At 34.7% G+C, this 25793-nt stretch overlaps 1 protein-coding gene across 5 annotated transcripts in view; it reads left to right on the top strand.

Annotated features, from left to right (window-relative positions):
- The window catches only part of SCN2A (sodium voltage-gated channel alpha subunit 2), a 77153-nt gene extending 53291 nt beyond the window's left edge, over window positions 1-23862 (top strand). For 4 of the 5 annotated variants that reach the window (XM_026852634.1, XM_026852631.1, XM_026852635.1 and 1 more), the window contains exons 18-27: window positions 5875-5995; window positions 6359-6513; window positions 7442-7615; window positions 9940-10062; window positions 14727-15008; window positions 15511-15564; window positions 16625-16762; window positions 17863-17967; window positions 18953-19223; window positions 20524-23862. In XM_026852634.1, the coding sequence (XP_026708435.1) occupies window positions 5875-5995; window positions 6359-6513; window positions 7442-7615; window positions 9940-10062; window positions 14727-15008; window positions 15511-15564; window positions 16625-16762; window positions 17863-17967; window positions 18953-19223; window positions 20524-21719 (2619 nt within the window). In that variant the 3' untranslated portion in view covers window positions 21720-23862. The remainder of the gene's footprint in view (window positions 1-5874; window positions 5996-6358; window positions 6514-7441; window positions 7616-9939; window positions 10063-14726; window positions 15009-15510; window positions 15565-16624; window positions 16763-17862; window positions 17968-18952; window positions 19224-20523) is intronic. The other variant, XM_026852632.1, reaches the window with a different exon arrangement.
- The last annotated feature ends 1931 nt before the right edge of the window (window positions 23863-25793 follow it).

Raw genomic sequence — 25793 nt, 5'->3', positions numbered from 1 at the left:
ATTCAGCGCAAAAAAGCAGAGGTGCTGTGTCCTGAACTTCATTTCCTACCATTCTTACTTCTCACAGGAGTAGAACCAAGCTGGATCAGTCAAGCGGGCAGCTCTGGTGCCTTTTAGCGAGGCAGAGCATCGTGTCACCAATTTTACACAGGTTACCTAAGCAAATTATACATCTATACGTATATACTATATAATCACTTTTTAACGGATATTGACTGGCCTGCATGCTCTTCAGCTATGATCCTGTCCCATTCATTGCAATAAAGTACAAACATGCACAGCTGCTCTCTGCTGAGACACGGGACTCGCATCACAGCATGGTCAGGCAAGATCGGCAGCCCCAATATTTCTGTGTTTCAGATGCTATACTTTCCATGATGTTTTAATAGTATTTTGCAGTGCATGCTATGTACCTTTCCCAGTCTTGATGGTAAAGTTTTCAGGATTCTATTTTTGAAGGGTTTTCTTTCCTATTGAAGGAAGTCAGAATATGTAACAAGCAAGCCGTGTTTCACATCAGAAGCTTATCCAAGTCCATTTGTAAATTGTGTTGATGATTAAAAGCTGCTAGCTGTTTTGGAAAATTTTCATACTATTGTATTTTACCTTGTAATGGAGGTAGCTTGCAAACTCATGATAGTCACATTTTTATTTTTCACAATTTTTTTCTTAGAAATGCTCTTCCTCAGTACTTGTATAAACATTTAGTTATTCTGGAGATTAATATGCAGTACTTGAAGCACCATAAAGCATGAAATTCATTTAATTTCCACAGTTAAAGCATGTGACCATCACTTGGTTAAAAAAGCTCATGTAAAATTGTTATTTGGCTGGTCAAACATTCAGAGATCAGTTCTGCTCTTACTTACACCCGCACTTATAAGTGTAGAGATGCAAAGAGAAAACTGAGAGCAAGATCTGGACCAATTCAGTGTGACCATAGCCCTTTAATTATGCTCACAAACTGATTACATCCCCAAACATCTAAAATTGTCTGCCCTGAGAAACTTAAACTTATTCTCATCTTACTGGTAGTAAATAAAGTTAATCAGTCTAGTAAATAAGCTACTGATTTTGGACAGAAAGGTTCCCAGCTTCAGTATGATTTACATCTCACCTGTTAAACATTGCCATAATATTTATAACACCGTAGTTGTATGATGCTGCTTTCAGCTTGGTAAATCAATGTAGTTAAAATATATTTACTACATAGCTTTTTGTCTTACATGTTGGAAGGAATAATTTATCTCATAAACTGTAATTTGATTTAGAAATATTTGTTATTCAAAATCCTTTGATACTCTATAGAATTAAGGCTTTGTATTGTGAATTGGTCACATCATATTGGCATATTGTGATTCATAGTGGATGATATTAAGTTGCTAATATTAGAGTTAATTGGAGTTCACTTAATCTCTACAAACAGCAGTCCCTTGCTCTGTTTCAGAAATCCCCTTTCACTGTTGCTTGTGTGAATTAAAGAGCCTTTTTAAGTACCTTCCAGTGGGAGAGCTTTTGCAAATATTTCCACTGCTGCTTATGATGCTTTTGCTTTCATCCAACATTCTTGCAAATATTTTCATTTATGAAATGCTTATAAATAAGTAGATCAAAGGAATTCTGAATAGCAATAAAGTACAGAATGGACTAGAATTTAGGGATCATGGTTTTTTGCAGTATTTACAAACAGTAATCATCACTGAATTGTTTTGCTTTGATTTAGTGTTCTGCTTTTTTTAACTGATCGAGTTGTTATGCCTGACTGTATAAGCACAAGAAAGAGTGGCATCCAGATTCCACTTAACAGTATCATTTGAACTACAATGATATTTACCAGTTGGTTGATTTCATAGGTGATACAGCTATACTGAAAAAGACTGGATAAGTTTGGATATAATATTGATCACAGAACATCTCATTTTCATACTGACATCCACACAGCACTAAGAAAATAAAACCAATATAATTTCCATTATTTAACATGATCACAGATATTTGTGAGGAAAGGAAATTAAAAGCAAAACAAAAATGGTGTTTTTTCTTGCTGCCATCTTCCTTCTTATGTCTTTTCTGCTCTTTGCTCTTTCAGTCCCTTAAATTACGATTTTAACAGCTATTAGTGGCATCCTGGCCAATCTTGAAATTTCAGGCTTTTTTAAACATGTTAAACTAAGAGCTGTTCATCTACTCTCAGATAATCATCTTTGAAACAAAGACAGAAAGAAATGCTAGAATCTCAAAGTGGCCTGGCTCTAAGTGAAACAGAATTGTACGAATCTATGAGATGTTGTCAAGGTTCAGAAAGTAATTACGTCAAAAACTTCCTGACCTAATCCTGGCTGCTCTGATAGCAAGCTGCTTTCCACTTTCAGTTTCTATCTTGAAAGCTAAATCTTTATCTCATATGACTAAAGCATGACTGGCAAGGCTGTTGGTAGATGTGACATAAAATATCTCTCTCTCTCTCTCTGATAATCAGTATACTGCTGCTTTAGAACCATGTAAGTAATTTTGTCCCATCTTCTGTGAAAAGGAGATGGAGTATGTACATTCTGAGGTTTTGAAAAGTAGATTCCTTAGCATACTATTCAGAGAAAATCTAGCATCATAACTCTTGAAGAGTGTCTAATATTTCACCCTGATAAATCTCTTATAATCTGGGTGAATGAATACTTTTGAAACCTAGAACTATGATATAAAAAAAGGCTTAAAAAGGACTTACTGTTATATCAAAGATAACATTTGGATATGATGATTATCTTGTTTCTATGGCTTCATTTTTTTAAAAAAGATGCATACATGTTAAGTATATAGCATTGCATAAATCCAGTTTTTGTCATGCTGGTGAGCAGAGATACAAAGATAACTATGGATATGTTAAGGTGAAGAACTGGGACATATGCTACATACCTAACATATCAGGGTCTGCAGTTAGGCAGCATATGGACAAAATATAATCAGCAGTAACATGGTCCATTCCCAGGTGGTGATGTGCTGAATACATAGGAATCAGTACAGCATCCTTGGGTCAGTTGCTTTATACCACAGCAGAAGTGATTGTTACTGAAAAGTTCTCCTAGCATACTGAACTTAACTGATTTGGTAAAATCTTAAGATGTTGTATCATAAAACTTTCCTAGCTGTTTGTAATGCATACTAAATTTTATAAATGTTGTATACAATGCCATACAATAAATTCAATGTTATAATTAACAAACAAAAAAAGAGACACCATAATTTCTGTTGAAATCTTAAATATTTTCTTCCCCAAATGATACTGAATTTTTACAGATTGAATTGTATTGAATAATTTTTATAATATGCTTTTTCATATACTGATCAGGTTGGGGCTAAGTTCAGGTATAACAGAACAATATGCTAAGGAAATACTCTGTTGCATCAACAATAGAAGAGTAACTGATAATAGAAGTTAACTGACTAATAGAAGTTAACTCAGTGAGATGAGACATTTAATTGTTGTGTTTCAATTACCAGCTGCTGTTGATTCATTTTAGGATTTTTCTGTTTAGCTTAACTCCTGTGATCATTATTACAGCTCTTTAAAAGAAGCATACAAGATTTTCAGTGAGAAGAGACTTGAAAGATACAACTCACCATGCATACTGACCCACATAAATAAAGATGGCTTTCTGATGTTCCTGTTAATTGACTGTTCTACTGATACCTTTACTATATGATCTTTTTGATCTCTCCTTATAGTGGATATCTCTAATCTTCCATCTTGAGTTAACTGTTAGTCTTATGCAATTTCAGTAATAGGAATTCATTGACCCTTCTTAAAAATTAACAAGTGATGATTAAACTAACTGTGTAATATCTGAGTTACTGAACTGTTCATTTTCCTGTAAAAGAATGGACAGTAGGTCTTTCAAACTTACGGTTTAACCAGTTCATAATTTTTGTTTGCTCTGCTACTACTACAGCATTCTGCTAGAAATGCTGTCCAGATCGGAATGATGCAAGCAACATTCTAAGAGAATTCTACGTAATACATACAGATAGTCACTTCTCAGTTTAAAAATTATTTACTGTATTGTACTGATAGATGTTAATTTTTAACATCATATATACATTTCTTTGGAATGTACCTTGCATTTATGATATTTCTGGCCTTTCCTAAAACTAATGATTGACTTCCATAAGGACTACAGTATTTATCCCATACTTTCCAGTTTTTCCATTTTAGAGGCAGTATTCCACAATGACCAAACAGCGATACATTATCTATAATTTGAATATGAAAAATTTGTAAATAATAATCTGCAGAAAAGTGTGCATCCATGTCTTTGAACATTGGACCTAACCTCAGAGATGCTTAGCTTTAGCTCATGCACAACCTGAAACATGAATATGTAAGCTGGGTTTTCCAAAGAAACATAAAGGGTGCACAGATATCACTGAAATTACGTGCATAATACACCCTACAATAATGTTGCCATCTGTTTGGTTTTCCTTAGAGGAATCTGGGCTATAGTGTACCATGGTACACAAAAATCAAAGTTAAGCCTATGTCAAAATCACAATACAATATATTGTCAGTGTGATTTGATAAAATCAGAGTGGGGGAGAAAGGAATTAATCTTTTTGTTTGAAGAACATACTTAATATTGTCTGCAATGTAAAATTCCATTAAAGTATTATGGTACTTTCTGTATTAACATAATATTGTTTATATTTCCTTTACAAAAAAACTGTGTGGAATTTTAAGCTTCTCAGACATCTTTTAAAGGAATAATGCCTCTAACTTAAGTTTTAAGTGTCAGCAAAGAGATATCTTTAACGTTACTGTGGACCATCTCTGTCTAATTGCCTATAACTGTATACTAAATATGCTTACATCATTCCCTTAATAAAATTAGCTACTTATCAATGCAGCCATTTTACTGATGTTATACTCCACATAGTGATAACATTAGAAGAGTCATAGAATGCCGTGATCAAACTACTTTTACTTATTATAGTACTCATATTTGTCTGTTGCCAACATAATGATGGTGTGAAAGAATAATTTTGAAGATCTGGATTATATTATCGTCATGATTCATTGATGCAGTATTGTTTTATGAAGTATTGTTTTAAAAGCATTTGTTTTCACTTCAGTCTTCCAAAAATAAAGATTTTTTTTTTTTACTTTTATAGTGATTGGACATGTATGTGTACTGTACGAAAGTAATAAGTAGTTTCAAAATGCACAATAAATTCAGAAAATGCATTGGCAAGTGAGAATGCAAAATATCAGCTGCTGCTCTTAAGTATATGTGCTGCTCTTTTGGAAATAAAGAGAATTAAACTATCCTATACAACTCATAATGTGTGTTTTCATGTCAATGATAATGAAAAGTTTATATTAAAACTTTTTAGATTTTACAGACTTGATAGAATAACATTTACTTGAGACATGAAAATACATCTGTGCAGCTTGCTGTTGGTTTGGTCATGACGTTGGAAAATTATCTGTATTAACACATGCTATCTGAAGTGTAATCTAAAATGCAGCCACATGATTGGAATAATTAAACAGTACAAAGTGTGGAAGGTACCCATTCCTAACTCACTGAAATTTCATTTCAGAATTCTTATGTGTGGCTCAGAATAGTAGTCTAATAATTTCAGTAATTCCTTGTATGAAAATATCAAAATATTTTCAATAGGGAAAATGCACATGATGTAGTTTCTAATCTTGTGACCTCACCTGTAGTAGAGCAATTTGGCATTATAGATTGTAGATAAGAAATTATTTTAATGTCAGAGCACGGAATACATGCAAAATATTTTGGTATGCATTTAAAACATGAATTTCTATTCAAAATATCTAAAATTGAAAAAAATAATTATGTGGGGTTTCATTCACAGAAATTAAATGCATCCAGTTCATCAGAAGGCAGCACAGTTGATATTGGACTACCTCCGGAGGGGGAACAGCCAGAAGCAGAACCTGAAGAAGCTCTGGAGCCAGAGGCTTGTTTTACAGAAGGTAGGCAAAGCAAAATACATGCATGGTGACTAGACTTAACTGTGTTGATTTGGGCTGGATTCTATTTTTATTCAAAATCAAGAAGCAGCTTTGTGATTATAGTTGTATTTTCTGTTTGTATTAGTAACCCCTTCAGAGGTACTGCCATAGATGTACTGTTCTTGCATTGGCTCTCTCTTCTTGGAAGGTATTATGAAAGTTACAAAATTAACTTCAAATATTGAAACAAAAATCTTCGAATAGGAGAAGCTTATCCGCAAACATCTATTGCAGTAGCACTGAAATAAGCCAAATGACTTCTGTTCATTGTGATTCCTAATATTTACCTTATTCTGACATCTCAAAATTTATTATTGCACTTAGGCTGTGTGAGGAGATTCAAATGCTGTCAAGTCAGTGTAGAAGATGGAAAAGGGAAAATCTGGTGGAATCTTAGGAAAACCTGCTATAAGATTGTTGAACACAACTGGTTTGAGACCTTCATTGTCTTCATGATTCTTCTCAGCAGTGGTGCTCTGGTAAATTCAGTGTGGAACTATTGTGTCTATTTTAAGCATCAAGCATGTAGAATTACAGTTAATTATATAGCTACAGGTAACATATAGAATTTAACATCCAATTCATAGATGTTCTAATGTCAACATATATCAAAATGTATTTGGTGTGTATTGTAGGATACATAAGAGTTTGCTCAGGGGCCATGAAATAAATTGTTTGGCAAGTTCACAAGGTGGTTTTAATGGAAAGAAGAAATGACTTATATCAGACTGGTATTCACATGCCTCATATTGATGATAATAGGTTTTTTTGTCTTATGGACATTTAAAATAAACCACAGCTGAGATAGGAACTTATCAACAGCAACCTGAATTGTCAAACTGAGATGTAGGGCGCCAACATGAGTCTGTAAGGTATTTTACCAGATTCACGTTGAATCACATGTGCTGATCAAGTACTGAAGTAATTAGTTCAATGTAGATATTTTCTTTTGAAAAGAGAGTTATTAATCTTTGGTCAGGATTGCTTTGTGGGTTAGTGTGTATAGTACTGTATATAGCTTAGTTTCAATTATTAGTTCCTCAAAATTTCTGTATCACAGTAATTTTTAAATCCCTCACATAATTTTGATATAAAGTTGTAGCTACCATAAAGTAAATCCTTATGTTAATAAGCCATTGCTATCCATGGAAATGAATTAAAATGGAGAACGGTATTACAGAAAGTTTCACAGATCACTGTTCAGCTCAATTGAAAGCTGAATACTGTGTTTGGACCCACCTTTATGAAAAGACTACAATATGGAGTGAAAGCAAAAGTTGTGCTTGAGGGAAGGATATATGTATTATCATCACATAAATATCCAATTCAAATTTTTTATTGGCTACTATATACCACACTGCAAATTGTGAATACATTTAATTATATCTTCAAAAATCTTTTTCACAGGCATTTGAAGATATATACATAGAGCAGCGTAAAACTATCAAGACCATGCTGGAATATGCTGACAAAGTTTTTACTTATATCTTCATTCTGGAAATGCTTTTAAAATGGGTGGCTTATGGCTTTCAAACCTATTTCACTAATGCGTGGTGCTGGCTGGACTTCCTGATTGTTGATGTATGTATTCTTTTTCATGTCCTGTATGACAGGCTCTAAAAATCAGAATATTGTATTTTCAGGATAAGCTTTCTATTTATTCAATGGAAATTCTATTTTAAAACTGTTGCTGTGGTATGGTTTATAATTCCACGCAGAAAAGAAAAAATACTTAGATATACTTATTACTCTAGAAATGTTTTGTTGATATTCTCTAGTTTTGTGATGTTGCAATGCTTTATTGAAATGATACCTTTTACTATTTTTTTTTTTTCACGGTGAGGAAAGGGTACTGTTCGTCCTCTTCAGTTTTTGCTGCATATGAAATTTGAGCATGTCAAAGCAATTGCTTTAAAGGTTTCTAACATTCTAATCAATTACTGTAAGTGTCCTGCCACTTTGTGTAATATGAAAGGAAAATGCTGCTAGGAACTCTCAGTTCCATTGTACTTTTCAGCCCTCTTGCCCTTTTCACTGTGTCACATGGATGACCTTGAAGAGACACTTGGAGAACTGTAGATGAGCCCCCTTCAAATGGATTCTCAAATGATTTTCAAAAGGCTGCACCACCAAGTAGCAGATATACATTATCTGAAGGAGCCCTAGTGAGAAGTGCATTGTAATTTCAAGTCTATGTGCTCAACAATGCATGCACAGTACTGAACAGCATAAATGGAAGTCTACACATCTTTAACCATATATAGCAGACATTCATTTCCCTTCCATCCCCAATAGCCTGACTACATCTATCTGTGCTAATAGGGCATCTCTCAGTTCCACATATGTAATTCCCATGGAACGCAAGGTAAGAATGTGTCTTGAATCACTTGTTCACTCATTCCAAAAAGCAGCAGAATTCTATAGAAATTGCTATGTATCTCCCTAAAACTACAATGATATGATAGACTATGAAGTTTTTACTATACAGAGCTTGGAAAACATTGTAACTATAAAATCCATACCAGCATTGCAGATCCTATGATAAAACATGACTATATGCACACTTAGTGTTCTGTGGTTGAGTCTATACCTTTGTAAAACTGATTTGAGTGGCTCAGTCATCAGATGTGTAAAATACCATGACCAGTAGAGCTTTACAGAGACACTGCAGACAATACACTGTCATTATATGTTAACTATATTTATCAACAAATATTTAATTCTCATTCAATAATCAGTGGTTTAGTTACTTCTGTGACCTTTACAAATTATATTATTAGTTTTTCATGGCAACCCTAACCTGGTGTAATTTTTTAAATGGAAAAAAATAATCTTTGAAGCATTTTTTAAAATCTTTAGTCAGAGGACTGAGATAATGAAGTGAAAAGATTAATTTGGAAATGAATTAAGAGAGGACAGGAAGGACAGAAGGGAAGAGCATTCAATGGAGGGAAGTAGAAGATGGTTTGTTTGTTTGTTTTTCTTTAGGGTTGTTAGGCGTTGGAATGGTCTGCCCAGGGCAGTGGTGGAGTCCCCATCCCTGGGGGTGTTTTAAGAGTCGGGTCAACATAGCACTGAGGGATCTGGTGTAGTTGGGAGCTGTCAGTGGTAGGGTAATGGTTGGACTAGATGATCTTCAAGGTCCTTTCCAACCAAGTTGATTCTGTGATTTAATAGGGCCACTCTTTCCCAATGGTTTACTGTAGAAACATTTGTAAGGATTATTGATAAAAGATAATTGTATTATTTATTTTACAGCTATTCTAGTTTATTTACTCATCTGCCTGCAGACCAGACCAGCGTTATGCAAGCCAGAATTGATGAAGTGGTTAAAGGAGTCACATGGAATGTAATGAAGTGTGGATATGCCTAACAATGAAGCTTCTACCATTGTCTAACAGTCCTGATTAGTCTGGTTAAATCTGAACAGCACCGGTAGCTATGGCTGTTGAATAAGATTTTCTGGACATTAGATAGATACATTTGACCAAAGACCGGGTCTGGATGTGGTTTTTGAGAGCTTTTACATTCTCCTCAAGTTCTGAAGATACCATGGAAAGTCCTGACTAAATTGAGCATTCCAATTCACCCAACTTTTGGGAGTTTTCCTTTTGCATGTGACTTCATTTTTCTTTAAATACCACCAAATGTTGACTAGTCTATGTGAATTTAGAAAGGATTTTTATACCATTCTACCAACATTATTTCATCAACAGGTACCAGAATATACTTTTATTCTACTTTGTCTGACTTGAAAGACCTTTCTGTATTATATAGGGATTCCTGGAGAAAGAGGTCCAGCCTTGAATCTTCTTGAGAAGTTCAGGGCACACATCATTCCCTCCATATGTATCAAAAGGATATACAAGATGAATGAGCAATATTGCCTTTCTGTTTTTGTGTAGGTCTCTTTGGTTAGCTTAACAGCTAATGCCTTGGGCTACTCAGAACTTGGTGCGATTAAATCCCTTAGGACACTAAGAGCTTTGAGACCTCTAAGAGCCTTGTCGCGATTTGAAGGGATGAGGGTAAGACAAAATGAAAGAATCTGAAATAATGCATGCATACACAGAAACAATGCATGCGGAATAATCAATGACAAATCCATGCAGAATTGCTACACTATCATCCTATATATTTTACATTTATCACTAACATATAAGCAAAAGGCTTCATCTGCTTATATGAATTCATGTGTTATTGCACATACTGTTATACTTCTTTAGGTTCCTTGGCCTTTCACCCTATTTCATATTTTCCTGGAGGGCCCAAGGATCTATGCAGTGTTACTACAAAACTGAATTTACCCCATACAAAGAAATCCTGCTATAGTCAGAACAGTTTTAAAAAAAACAATACTTCCTCATAAAAGTGTGTGCACGTATGCATATGTATATTTCACACAAGGTTAGAATATCATGCACAGTCTGTCAAATATCTTTAACCTACCATTCTGTAAATATTAATTGAGAATTTCTGTAACAATTTAAAAGTTTTGTAATGAATTCCTCTGTTAATGAGTAAATTGGCAGTGTTAAAATACCCTTTCTCTTTCATATTAGAACTATTTTGTTCTATTTAAGACAACTGTTCTAGCATATCCAATTTCTGGCCTAAACTGGTTGCTTACTTTTTTTTGCATATTGATTTTAAAATATTGATTATAATCTACAGAGCACTAAGCAGCCTAAAAACATGTTAGTGTCGGGTATATTTGAGTAGTTACTATCCCCAGCTGTTTGTTACCACCATATCAGTTACCACAGCTGAGACCCTCAGCTGCCCGACTGGGCACTCTCAGTCTATTCCAGTGCAAAGTCCAACTGATTAGTTTAGGTCACTTCTTTAGTACACTGAAACAGACAGAGACCTTATGTATTCTGCTATGACATGAAAGCTCTAGAAATGTTTCTCTTAGGGGCAGTAGTCAACAACTGGAGACAGTATATATTTCTAGCTTAAGTCACAAGAAGATGTCTGAGTTACACCTTCAAGGGTCCATCTTCTGCCTTGGACATACTGCCATAGATCTAATCAGCAGCTGCATTTGAGCTGAAACCCTACTGCTGTAATTAAAAAGGATCCCTGTGTGACCTCCCTTCTTCACTGGTCTTTGACACCCCAGGTTATAAGCTGATTAGCAAATTTATAAATCAGCTATAAATTAGTGAGCTTCTGAAGAAAATGCAATGCTCTATGTGTGTGTAAATTAAAAAAACTTTAACCAAAAAGGAAACAGGCTTTGATGAAAGGTTATAAATTCAAATAGAAAATACCACTTCCTTGCCTGCAACAAATTTCTGGAACTTTGCTGAAGCAAATTTGAAAATTTGGGATGTTTATATGAGATCGAAAACCTCAGTAGTATTTAGCTAAAAAACACATTAGCTGTTGTTTTTTTATATGAGAATGATTAGCACAATAACAATACAAAATATTACAAATTTTATATGCACACTCAATTGCTTAAGTGGCAATTTAATGTGGCAAGGAAAAAAACAATCACTTTGTCATGAAGATTAATGGGCAATTGTCAGTCCCATAACCTCCTCGTTGATGTAAACTTTACCTACTGATTTGATCCTGATATGCTAACTGTACCTCTTCATAAAATAGCCAGATGAGGAGATTTATGATGTTAGCAAACGATATAATAAAAAGTAGTGGGTGAAGTTAGATAACTTCAGACTAGAATTGCGACCTATATTTTTATTAATTAGGCAATTAACCATTGAAATTTTCCTTTGGATATAATGAATTTTACCTTATTTACAGTAATTAATTTCAGGCTTAATGTCTTTCTAAGATATAGCTGTTGAAGTTGGTGAACAAATTAGTATAAGAAGATAGTATGAGAAGACTTTTTGGTCTGACACGTGGAAATTCAAGATGTCTGTTCGTAACATACTAATTTAATTGGTATTTAACAGCTGCGAATTGAAAATATGACAATATAGTATGGTGCACATATTTGCCTAGGCACTTAAAATTACTTCCAGTGAGCATTATACTTCCTATATGCAACCAAGATATTCCATTCTACACATCTAAAATTTTTAATCCACAATACTATTCTCCAGGATCAGGATTTATGCCTGCCCAAACTAAAAATTAATAGAAAATATTGCCCTGATGGAACACATGATGTTTCCCCTGCATCTTCCCACCACTGCTACTGCTAGGGGTAATACACTTTAATTTGCACTCGGGACTTCATGGATGTAGCCTGTGAGAGTATAATTAACCTGTCTGTGCTCTGTCCCAAGCAGAATCCCTCACTGCTATATGATGCTAGGCACATATCACTTTTTTTTTTTTTTTTTTTTTAACCAGTAAAGAATGCTTTTAATGTCTTTCTAATGCTTTGCCTACTTTCACTGTCTGTCAGGCTGTTCTGTCCCTTCTCACACCCCTACTACCAATGGAAGCTAGATGTCTGGGTCAGTGTTTTCAGTGATGCTCAATAGTATGTTTTGAGTGTCTTCAAATGATTCATATTACAAGCTGGTCCTGCTATAGCTTCAGGACTCAGACTGAAAACAGAGAAAGTAGGTCAGCTGTAGAACTCTAGCAATTAAAGAAGAGAACATGACTGGATCTGCAGCAGTAGCAGAAAGAGGAACAATTCTTGTGTGTAATGAGACTGAAAGCTCGGGGACAAATATTTTTACTTCATTAACTATCCCTTTATATCTCAATTATTCTTCCTGAAGGATGATATTATTACTTTTAAGAAATCTACTTATATTTTTATGTAGAAGAATTGAGATAACTTTAAATAAAAGTAGTAAAAAATAATAACTAATATGTATTTGGAAAATATTCCCCAATTGGGAAAAAATTATGTTATAATTTATTATTCCAGACAAACTTCCCACTAAAATCAGTGATTCCAATTTAAACTTACTCAGCATTATTATTAAACTATTCATTTTTTTAGGTCATACTACTCCTCATGGCTTTCCACAGTCATGTTATTGACAAAGTTGAGAGTAAGGTTTGTCAGTATAAGACAGCAATGTTGAAATCGTCAGCAGAGATTTATCCTTCAGCCAGGGAATCCCCTCTGCCCAGCTGATGAGTGATAAAATGCTATATTATTTTTACTTATTAATTTATAATAGGCATTGCTAAGGAGATATTTAGTATGAGTAAGAAACTATTTTGATTTTTTTTTTTTCATTTCCCCATTGGGAAAAAACACTTATTACATCATGTGATTTAAAGTATGTGGGGGGGGGGGGAAAAAAAAAAGAATGGAAGCTTTGGACTTCACCCACCATTCTATACTTTTATAGTCATAGAATAATTTACATTGAAATAAACTTCATTTTCTCCTAAATTTAACATAACAATTTCACTGAAGTCCTATAGGATCTTGAATATATTGTCCAAAGTATGTATCACCCTGAAGAGGGATTGTTTTGGCAGGAATGGAGTCCTGAAAGTAAAACAAGTATTTCTCCTTTCCTTCAGTCCAAGTCTACTATATGGTATACATGGTGGTGGTTCATCACCTACTACCAACATTCAAAGGTTTTATTTTATATTCTGTAAAATGCAAAGGAATGGAAGGTGCTCTACCTAGCTAGATGACTAATTTTACAAGTAATTGATTCTATAGAACCTATTAATTGTAAATATAAGCATAATGACAAACTATTTTACAGGCTTAAGCTGCATATTTGTATTTCAATTAGAAACAAATAGCATAGTACCTACATCACATAAACTAAATGAATTATAAATAATCTCATCTATGTAATACCTAATGCCCTGCATTTTAAAAACAAAATCTTCATTAGGTTCTATGGATCTGATTCAGTTATTTTGGCAAAATTGGTAGCAGTGCTCCATAGTTATTGAATTTTATATTGTTAGACTGACTTACAAACAGATTTACAGTAGAGATTCACTAATTTCACAGTTCATCAATTTCATCATTAAATAAGTCATTCATAATGGACCTACTTTCTCCCTAATTTTATTTTCTTTACTATTTTATTTTTATTCTGGCATGGTTTAAATCATTATTCATCAACATACATGAACTCATTTTCATATTTTTCTTTCTTGAAGCCTGCTTTTCCCAAAATTAATTTGGGAATTAAGTCTCTTTCTTCTTCAAGTCTTATCTGCCACTTGCCTGAACACTAACAGTTTTCCTGTGTTCAGACACTCAGCTGGTTTCCTGGTTTGAATATGTCTGCTTTTTTGTTTTATATATAGCCATCCAAATGAACATACATACATCCCTGAGTTTTATTTAAAAGAAGTCTTGGACTGTTTATCCAGTAAACAAGTAATAGATAAAAGTTTGTTGTGTCTGCTGCAATCAGTCATTAGAAATACTATGGATATGTTTTTTCAAACATACATTAAGTAAATATTCTAAAAAGTTTTAATGAATACTGATTTTTTTTCTGTTTGATTTTTTTAGCTCATTTACCTGTTTGTGCTTCTTTTTCCCATTCTTTAAAGCTATGATTTGCTACTCTTTGTATGTTTTTCAAATTATATTGACATTTTATCTTTCCTCTATACTGCTTTTCTTGTTACTCTCAACAATTAAAAAAATGTAACACAGATATTACAATAGAGTGTTACATTTAAGAAGGGCTGATGAAACATTTTTAAGATACTGATGTCTGTGTTCTTATGCTGTCTCTCTTTCATTTCATTTGTACTGTAGGTGGTTGTGAATGCCCTCTTAGGAGCGATTCCATCCATTATGAATGTGCTACTTGTTTGCCTTATATTCTGGCTGATCTTCAGTATCATGGGAGTAAATCTGTTTGCTGGAAAATTCTACTACTGTGTTAACACTACAACTGATGAGAGATTTGATATCAGCCAAATCAACAACTATAGTCAATGTGAGGAGCTCATAAAAAACAATGAAACTGCCCGATGGAAGAATGTGAAGGTTAACTTTGATAATGTAGGCCTTGGTTATCTTTCTCTGCTTCAAGTCGTAAGTCACCACTCTTTAATTTCTATTTATCTTTCGATACCTCTCTTGTTTACTTGTAACAGTAAAAAGTAATTTTTCATTACTCATTTATATATCTTGTCTCTCACTTCTTGGTTTGGAATTACAGAAATAATACAAAGTGTAGAGGCTATGCTGACCAAGAAAAAAAAAACGTATTTCATACTTAAATCATTTTAGCTGCATTGAATTTATATCAACTACAACTACTTTGCTCATACACAGAAAATAACTTTTATATCAGTATTACTTATAATTGATAAAAGTTCTTAATAGATGCTGTGTCCTCTGGAGTCAGAATTTGCTTGCAATTCTTGTATATGAATAAAATATATAATAGAAGGCAAGAGTCACCTATTAACATTGCTCTGTGCTGGTGTTTATGATAAGTGCTAAAGCACTTAGTTTTCAGCTCTTAAACAATGTTTCTGACAAGCCATTTTCCAGGAAGAGCATGAGGTAAACACCATTGTTCTGTTTATAGGCTACATTTAAAGGATGGATGGATATCATGTACGCAGCTGTGGATTCTCGTAATGTAAGTATAGTCCCTTGACTCCATTTGTTTTGACTGTATGAGCTCCAAGATTTAAGAATGTAATTTTAACATCTTTGAGAAATAACAGTAAAAATGAGAGAACAAGGAGTTATTATAGTTTTGTAGTTAAAGAAAATGGAAATCATAGGAAAAATACAAGAGAGGAAGAAAGCAAAGGAGCAGTTCTAAATGGTTCCATATTCACTATGGTGCAGTTGGATCAAAATTCCTCAGTTCCACAGCAGACTTAACTATTGCAAAAAAATGCCTTTTTCTCCTTTTAATTATGTGCATTGTGGCATTATTTACATTTGGAAACAGGCACTGATACACAGCTATGAGATTATTTTTTGTAACGCTGATCTTTTTTTTAAAGTTGAGACTTTCACTGTGCTCTGCAAGATGTCTGACTACTTTTTCCTATTCTTGGCCTGTGCATTTTCTTACCCTTTTTCCTTCCCCTTGCTCCCTTGGTCATCTAGTTCTAAGTAGGCAACTGAATGAACTATACCAGTAAAGCTGCAGGTTTTTTGGTAAACTACTCTCACAGTGGGAGGACTGTTGTAGGATAGTAATGTGCATAACTGTACCAAGAAAATATGCATACTCTAAAAATGGCTTGGATGCCTCTCTTCTACAATCAAGGGAAGTTTTCTAAGTGCCTATAGCAGTAAAAGCTCTGCAAGCCCACATCAGGGGCCTCCCTCAAGATATACAGCAGAGTCTGCAGCTTTATGAGCTGGTGTTTCTGCTTGTCTGTATAGACTCAGACAGGTGCTACTATACTAGTTTAAATAGACTGTGTCTTCATTATTTATTCTATACTCATATAGGCCAGTTATATTTTTTAAAATCAAATATCAAGTTTGACAGCAAGTTCTTTGTCAAGTTCTTTGTCAGGAATGTAACTTCACAGATTGAAGGTCAGTAGGATGGATATGTGGGAACTTGACCATAAGAAGCAAAGATCAGAGTGACAGAGCCCTAAATTCTATCCAGCAGACACTCGATTCTGTGCTCATAGTTCAGCTGAGGCTTAGTTTCTATGCCTTTTTTGCAGGTTTTGGATCAGCCTAAGTATGAAGATAACCTGTACATGTATCTTTACTTTGTCATCTTTATCATCTTTGGATCATTCTTTACCTTGAACCTTTTCATTGGTGTCATCATAGACAACTTCAACCAGCAGAAAAAGAAGATAAGTACTTCATCATTATTCTGAAAAGAAAGCTAAAAAAGCTTATTTTTGGTCAACACACAATAACTTTATTCATTAAACATTATTTTTAAATTTTATTATAAATTAATGTGCACTTTGCATATTAAATTCATTATATTATTAAAGCTTATGATTTTGCTTGGTGAAGGCTTGATGGACAAATGACAACATATGCCTGTCCATGGTTAGTGAAATACCCAATGTCATCTTTGTGAAGATGTGGACTTGGGGCTGGAGTCTATAATAGACTTACAAAAAGGCTAATCATTGAAATAGCTAAGTGTAGCTCTAAAACCTCTTAGCTACACTACCTTCATATCCTAGAGCTCAGCAGTGTAGATTTCTGAACTCTAACAATAAACACTGTATTGTCTTTATTTGTACTCTCTTTAGTCTTCGTATTTTGACAACACTGCCTCGAAAGGTACCAAGGTTTCAGCTGCAGCTAAGTATCTAGCTACACAAAGTGTTATTGGAGTGGTGGAAGTGCTGTTGGATCCATGTGCTGAAGTGGGTTGAGATGGAGAGAAATTGGCCTTTTTTCCTACTTGTCCCACATAGTAGTTCTAGAATCTCCTGCTTCAAGTACTGCCCCTGTGGAGGGAGGAGATTGTGAAATACGACTGTCTGGATGCCTTCCAATTCTCCTTTGGTATCATAGATGTCAGTTCTGTAATTTTGCCAAAATTTACTCTGTAGGAAAAACAAGAGAGGGGGATTGGAATATTTTATTAGTTTGTGTCTCTGTAACACCTGATGGAATTTAGTAGAACAAAGAAAAGGCACCTCTCCCTCCTCTGTACCTTCCTGCTCCCCAGTGAAAAGCAGAGTCTACCACAAACAATGCAAGCTCAAGAGCCTCTTAAAAAAAATCCTAAACATTAAGAGTGGAATATGTAAAGCAGTTCTTCTGTTACCAAGATGCTAATAGTCATGATAAAAGGTGATTTTTATGTCTGCCCTAACATTTCCCACAGATGAGAGTGTGAACAACAGTGATTATTACTATTCAGTATCTTAGTTTATAAGAAATCAATAGAGATCTGTGATTGTAACCAGTTTTTGTCTCTGTGGTTTACTTTGGAGGTCAAGACATTTTTATGACAGAAGAACAGAAGAAATACTACAATGCAATGAAAAAGCTGGGTTCAAAGAAACCACAAAAACCTATACCTCGACCAGCAGTAAGAATAAAAATATTTTCTGTTATTTTTACATTTATTTTAAAATGGGATTGCTTCAGTTATGCCTTAGGATGAACTAAGTTGCAAGCTAAAAAATCAAGTGATATAGGAAAAGCCTTATTCATCGAAAATGCCTTTTTTTTCTCTTTCTTAGTCTGAATATGGAGGACTCTTCCTTTTTGTTTTTTCCCCCGCATTTTCACTCTGCTGATGGCAGTGACATTTTATGTGGCATTTTTTCAAAGCACTGATTTGACTAGAACAATTAAATGTGGCAGTATATTTCTCAAAATATGTAAAAGCCTTAGGGCACAGACTTTTTCAGTCATCAAAAAGACTCTGAAACTGCTGTATGGGGGCAAGTTACTGTTCATTGCCTGAAAAAAAATCCTTTTGCCCCTCACATTCCTCTTGCACAATCCATACAATGCTTTGCTCTCCTGAGCTGGGCTGCCCTAGCACTACAGAGAGTGGTTTCAGCTCTGCAGTTGGACTTTGAATTGTGGAACCTGCTCAGTGGCCAGTCCAGCCAGCCATCAGTAAATTCTCTATAGCTGAAAAAAGGCAGATAGTATTTTAAAAGTTATTTTGGGGGCATGAAAAGCAATGAACTCGGGGCTTGAAAACTTTAGTTTTCTGGCAAATTAAATGCTATTAACTCTCAGCCTGCTCACATCCCTCCTCCACTTATTATTTTTTTTTTAAATTTTGCCAAGCTAAGCATTCATTTAGTAGTCTGTCACAAAAGGGTGCAGTGAACTGGTTCAGAGTGGCAAAGTCTCCTTTACAACTTTAAAAATGCACCATGCATATTTTGAAATCATCCCTTTACTGCTTATGAACACAGTAGTTGCATTTCTATTTAATTTGTGTTTACATGTACAAATGGAGCACTTCATGTGAGACATGAATAATTTGTAGCAATTTAAAAAAAAAAAAAATACCCAATGCATATGGTAATGAATCTTATTTTGTTTCCCCCCAGAACAAATTCCAAGGCATGGTCTTTGATTTTGTAACAAAACAAGCATTTGATATCAGTATCATGATACTTATCTGCCTTAACATGGTCACAATGATGGTAGAAACAGATGATCAGAGTGAAGACATGGAAAACATTTTATATTGGATTAACCTGGTGTTTATTGTACTTTTCACTGGAGAATGTGTCCTGAAATTGATTTCACTTCGCCATTACTACTTTACTATAGGCTGGAATATTTTTGATTTTGTGGTTGTCATTCTCTCCATAGTCGGTAAGAACAATTAATTTTTATGAAATGGCTAATTCTGTGGAAACAGAAACATTTTTGGCATGTAAAGTCTATTTATATTTGGTTCAAAATTGTCACTAGAAAGTCTGACCACAATTTTTCTTTCTTCTGATTTCAAATTATCCATAAAATAGCTGAACAGTGTGGTAAGAAATTTTTAGCAATGGGTTTCATACACTCTCACTTTTCTGTTAGTTGAAATTATATCTTTATTCTGAATTTAGTAGAAATTCCTCAGCATTGAAACAAACCCATACATGAAAGGCAATTTTGATATAAACTAACAGTGGCAGTTTCAGGAAGAGTCCAGCAACAGAAAATCCAAGAGCAAAATCTGTGTGGGACTGTTGTTAGGCTAGCATGCGAGCACCTCACACAGAGGGGTAAAACCCTCAGTTTACTTCAGAATTTTGTTTGATCCTGAGAGGTTTTATGCCTGAGCTAGAGTGAGCAACTGGAGAAGCAGAGCTGAAGCAGATGTAGTACTAAATATATGGCTCCACTAATCTTTGCTTTCTCTAGAGCAGAAAACCTGACAGAATTTGAGTAAAAATTCTGTCATTTTAACTTTTTGGAACTCCTTTATATGCAAATTGGTTTTGCCATTTCTGTATGGAAACAGGCTGTAGTTATTTTTCTACTTTGAGGCACATCATATAATGGTCAATTCTTCTACTCTTCAGTGAGTTCTAAAAAGACTTTTTTAATATCAGTTTGTTTATGTTTGGAATTGGTGTGTCCTTAATGCTAAACTTGTGGCCACATCATTTCAAGTGTGATTAAGAAGCTGCAGTTCTCTTCAAACATACATACTTTCTTTGAATGCCATAACTTGATTATATGACATTTTAATACTAATATAAATATGATATTTCTTCAGATTAACTGAGATTATTTCAGCTAAACAGAAAGCTATGTTTCTGGTGTCAGCATTTGCTAGTCTACATACACTAGTTATCAGTTTGTCCTGAAAGGATTGATGTTGAGTATTTGTGTGTCTGTTTGCGTACATAGTCATACAATTAATACTTAGAAATGTCACTGACACTTTTTTTCTTTATCCTGTAAATTACTTTAGAATTTCTATTGGGATTTATGGGTTTCCAAAGCATAGCAAACTGTAGAGGTTTTGTAAAAATAACTGAATGGCTAATTTCTAAAATCTATTCAATTCAATCTGTCCTATTCTTCCTAAAGTTCTGCAGTGTCTGTAGGATAAATCTTTAGCAGTGGTTTTAAAATGTAATGATATTCTTTACTAATTTAACTTGTTTTTCAACAGGTATGTTCTTAGCTGAGATGATTGAGAAATATTTTGTATCCCCCACACTATTCAGAGTCATCCGACTTGCCAGAATCGGTCGAATCTTGCGTCTCATTAAAGGCGCTAAGGGAATCCGCACTCTGCTTTTTGCTTTGATGATGTCTCTCCCTGCTTTGTTCAACATTGGCCTGCTGCTGTTCCTGGTCATGTTTATCTATGCGATATTTGGCATGTCCAACTTTGCCTATGTTAAGAGGGAAGTTGGGATTGATGACATGTTCAACTTTGAAACATTTGGCAACAGCATGATCTGCCTGTTCCAGATTACCACATCTGCGGGCTGGGATGGCTTGTTAGCCCCAATTCTTAACAGCGGGGAGCCAGACTGTGACCCCCATAAAGATCATCCGGGGAGTTCTGTGAAAGGCGACTGCGGCAACCCTTCTGTTGGGATTTTCTTCTTTGTCAGCTACATCATCATATCGTTTCTGGTAGTGGTGAACATGTACATTGCTGTGATTTTGGAGAACTTCAGTGTTGCTACTGAAGAGAGTGCGGAACCCTTGAGTGAGGATGACTTTGAGATGTTCTATGAAGTCTGGGAAAAGTTTGATCCCGATGCAACACAATTCATAGAGTTCAGTAAACTCTCCGATTTTGCAGCCTCGTTGGATCCTCCTCTTCTTATAGCAAAACCAAACAAAGTCCAGCTTATTGCAATGGATCTGCCCATGGTAAGCGGTGACAGAATTCACTGCCTTGACATCTTGTTTGCTTTCACAAAGCGTGTTTTGGGGGAAAGTGGGGAGATGGATGCCCTCAGGATACAGATGGAAGATCGGTTCATGGCAGCCAATCCTTCTAAAGTCTCCTACGAACCAATTACAACCACATTAAAAAGAAAACAGGAGGAAGTATCTGCTGTCATTATTCAGCGTGCTTTCAGACGTCATCTTTTAAGGCAAAAAGTAAAGAAAGTTTCATGTATATTTAATCAGGATAAAGGTAAAGATGAGGATGATCTGCCAATGAAAGAAGATATGATTATGGATAAACTAAATGAGAACTCTACTCCAGAAAAAACAGATATGACCCCATCTACAACCTCCCCACCATCCTATGATAGTGTGACAAAGCCAGACAAGGATAAATATGAAAAAGACAAATCAGAAAAAGAAGATAAAGGTAAAGACAGCAGGGAAAGTAAAAAGTAACACAGAATTCTGTTTGTGATAAACTGTTTACAGCCTGAGAAAGTATGTATTTGTGTCAACAGGACTCCTGTAGGAGGTACATGCCAAACTGACAGTTTTTACATATATAAATATATATATAATTATATATATATATAAAAAAGGTCAGTGCCTATAACAAGACAGTGACCCCTCGTCATCAAACTGCAACTCTGTAAAACAGGGTAACATCTTGACAGGAGGTTGTTGTTTTTATTACCAGCTGACACTGCTGAAGAGAAGATAAAATGGCCAATCAGACTGTAGGGACCAGTTTAAAAAAAAGGTGCGAACCTATGAATCTCTGTGTTTAACATGAAACACGCAGTACAAAAATTGTATCCACTGTTTGCATTTCAACAGCCACATTTGCCATATTTTTACAAAAATCAGTGTTGGTGAACTTATCATTTTTTAATTCACAGGTTGTTTACTATTATATGTGACTATTTTTGTAAATGGGTTTTATGTTGGGGAAGGGGGTATGAGAACCAGGTGTTCTACTCTCGGATTCTCTATAATGTACAGACAGAAGTGATTTGCATGAAGGCATGCTGCACTTGTAGTTCATGCATGGAAAAACATGACGTCGCACAAAGCAGCAGAGTCTGACTACTTCCATGTTTCAGGGTGGCTCTATATTTTGAGGTGCTTAATAACAGTATCCATCTAGTATCTCATCCCGACAAATCTTAATGTGCCTGTAAAGTCCCATAGAGTCTACAATAATAGAACAGATGTTTTATTTTTTCATAAGTCATTTTACTGTAGTTGAATAAACTCTGCATAGAAATTTACCAAGGGACATAGAGTCCATTTTTAAGTATTCTTCTGTAGAAAACAGCTTACCTGAACTTGGGAAATTGAATTTACCAAAAAACCCACAAAATTTAAGGATTATGAAGTTGTTCTGCTTCACCCTGCAGTATCATTTAGCCATCTTCTGCTCTCAGCAAGGTTGACATTGTATGTGTTAATTAAAAAAGTACCGTCTATGTAAATAGTTATTTTATCCCGTGGTGCATGTTTGAGCAAACAAATAATGACCTGTGCACAATATTTATTGCATCAAATATGTACCACAATAAGTGTAGTTTGCAAGCTTTCAACAGCTAATATGAAGTATTCTGTACCATTATAGATAGTTTGGAAGCTATCACTGATGCATGTTTATCTTGCCCTTGCTGCTGTAATTTTACTCCTTCCACTGTTCAAAGTCTAATATGGGAAGCCATATCTCAGTGGTTAAGTGAAACAAATTATTCAATCGGTCATCATTCTTTCATGGCATCAAGCAATAGTTTGCAGCTATTTAAGAGCTTCTTGCTTTGCATTCTAAAATTTCAAGTGACTACTGTACGGTGTATAGTCAGACTGTACAGGATATGTTGCAAACTGCTTAATCTGTTGAAAAATACATGGATAGAATTTTCTAAGAAAATATAAATATTGTAAAAAATACCATTTTATTTTATTTTTCAGCGTTTTGTACATAAAATAAGAAATGAGAATTATCTTCAGGTTGATGTCACTGTCACTTTTGTTACTTTATATCCATAGCACTTTTTAATTCAAGAACTTCACAAAATAAGAAACAAAGGAAAGAATGGGGTAGCTTTAGGTTTCTGCTTTTTTATTAGTACTGTATTTTTGCACACATTTTAATGTGAAATAAGTTTCAAACTGAGTCCAAAATGCACTTGCTTCCAAATAGATATATCTTGTAATTGAAATGTGGTGGGGAAGATTTGTTTAAAATTCTAGCACTGCCTGCATCAGAAGTTTCAAGGTAGTCTTTTTATTCATGAAATCTTTACCAGTGTTTGTTTACATAGACTATTCTTATTCTTGTTGATTCATGCTGCACTAGAACTGTTCTAAATATAATATGGGATCCACAATGTTTTTCTTTTCCACAGGAATTAAATAGCAAACTTGTATAATTGAACACATCAGGACATTTTGTGTTTCTTACACAAGCAAAAATTTGATGTTGACTCCTCCTTTTACAAAAATATTGACTTGTGTGTCGGTGAACTGCATGCAGGAAAATGCTATTACCATAAAGAACAGTAAACCACATTACAGTTGAGCCAAAAGAATAAAGACTTCATTTTTTATTGTACTTAATTGTTCTGTCTTTGTTTTCATCGCTAAAAACTACTGGCTATCAAGAGCTGCTATGAAAGTAATATATGAATATATAAAGTGTTAGAAATAGGGAATAGTGATTAAAAATGTATAATAATAGGTTTGCAAGAAGTAGAAAATACTTTCAGAACCATCTTTAATATGATTTGCACTTACACTCTTCAGGTTTTTAATCCCAAATTGAAATAATCCTATTCAAAACTATTATATAGTAGGATAATGTTTATGTGACATGATACTTAAACCCCTTTTTCATGTCAGGTATTCTGACACAACTAGAAAAACAGATGTTAAAGAAACTAGCTAGCAAGGCTGCAAACCAGTGTGTATAATTACAGTGATATTTTACATCTGAAGCGAAGAATTATCTTTGTGTTATAAGAAAAATTGTGTTTGCTACATAATTTGTAAGAAAGCTGTAATTACTTTCTTTAAGACAAGGGCTAGAAGTCAGCATAAACTTTGCTGGAAGTTTTGGTAAAGCATCAAATTCGTATGTTGGGGTTTTTTAAAAATCTTAGGATGCTGCTTGCAATTATAATGTGCAAAATACTATAATTTTAAACTTCTGTAGTGAATTTACAGACAGTACTTTTCAAGTGTCAGGGAGCTGGCATACACATTGAGTGATGCCCATGGAAGGGCTACTAGCAGAATGCAAAGGTAGGTGTAGAACAGGCATCGCAAGCGTGGTGGCAGTGGAACTGAGAAGAGTTTTAAGGGAAATATAAGTATCCCTGTGTCAGTCTTGTCATACAAATTACCTGATCTATCTCCACTTTACAGAATCCCTCATGACAGGAATGGAAGTATGTTTGAAAAATGCCTGGTATCAAAGTATTTATTTTTCCCCTGGCAGAGTTTCCTATAGACTGAGACACAAAGCAGTTCCTGAAAAAATGAAGAAAAGAAAATGCCATTACACTTGTTTTTTTTTTGACTATGACTATTTTCTTAATGCATTAAAATGAGATTTCATTTATATTATTGCAAAGTAATCTGTGATCCTGTAAAACATGCTGAGATTGGTTCTAAATAAAATAGCATTTGTGACGCTGAAAGCAATAGAACCAAATTTTTAGGTAGCAATCACATTTGAGTGCTATTTCTAAAAGAAATTTTCATTGTTGTAATGTATTGATGGTGGGATTTATTCCATATGGAACAAATTAAAAGCTAAGGAAAACATTCACAAACTCTAATAATCATCACAGATGTGCAGACAAAGATCTCGCTAGAGTATCAGGAAAACCAAACTTACCCCATCATGTACGTGATGTGTAAGTCCTAGCTCTGGGTGGGGACCCCAGGAGAAATGGTGCCCCATGGAGCAGTAGGATGATGCCCTTCATCTCTTCTCCCCTCATTTTTTAACCACCAATGGTCTGTTGAGATTGTTTATGCCAAAAATGAGTATTGCTGTAGTAATGGAGCAAGCTCTTCGGCTGCAGTGTTGCAATTAGATTTTTTACCTCTTTCTTGAAAAAACAGTTGTCCTGGTAGGGTCTAAGATATGAAGAGATGATAGGATCTTAACTTCTGTCATTTAAGGACCGAAGTTACAGCTGGCTGGTTGGTTTTGTGAAGGGAAAGCTAGTGAGGAAAATGCACAAACATTTATTTGTATGAACTAGACCATTCAGAAGATAATCAGTATGCTTCTTGCAGAGATTTATACTTAACAGAAGACTAGTGGAAATGTGAAACATAATTAAATACCTCAAAACTAAAAAGCAGGTATGGTTTTGCTTGTGGTTCCCCCCCTCTTTTTTTTTTTTTTTTTCCCCTATCTGTAGGCTGACTAAAACCCCTGCCAAGCCGTTGAACACCCGTTACGCGCAGGTTCACCCAGCGCAGCGATCTCCCGCGTTTAACCCGCCGGGTTACAGCAGGCACCGGCTCCCC

This window comes from Athene cunicularia (genome assembly GCF_003259725.1).
Source record: "Athene cunicularia isolate RWA chromosome 7 unlocalized genomic scaffold, athCun1 chr7_part1, whole genome shotgun sequence".
Lineage (NCBI taxonomy): Eukaryota > Metazoa > Chordata > Aves > Strigiformes > Strigidae > Athene > Athene cunicularia.
The sequence above is the reverse complement of the archived record's forward strand: the minus strand, read 5'-3'. Positions and strand labels throughout refer to the sequence as shown.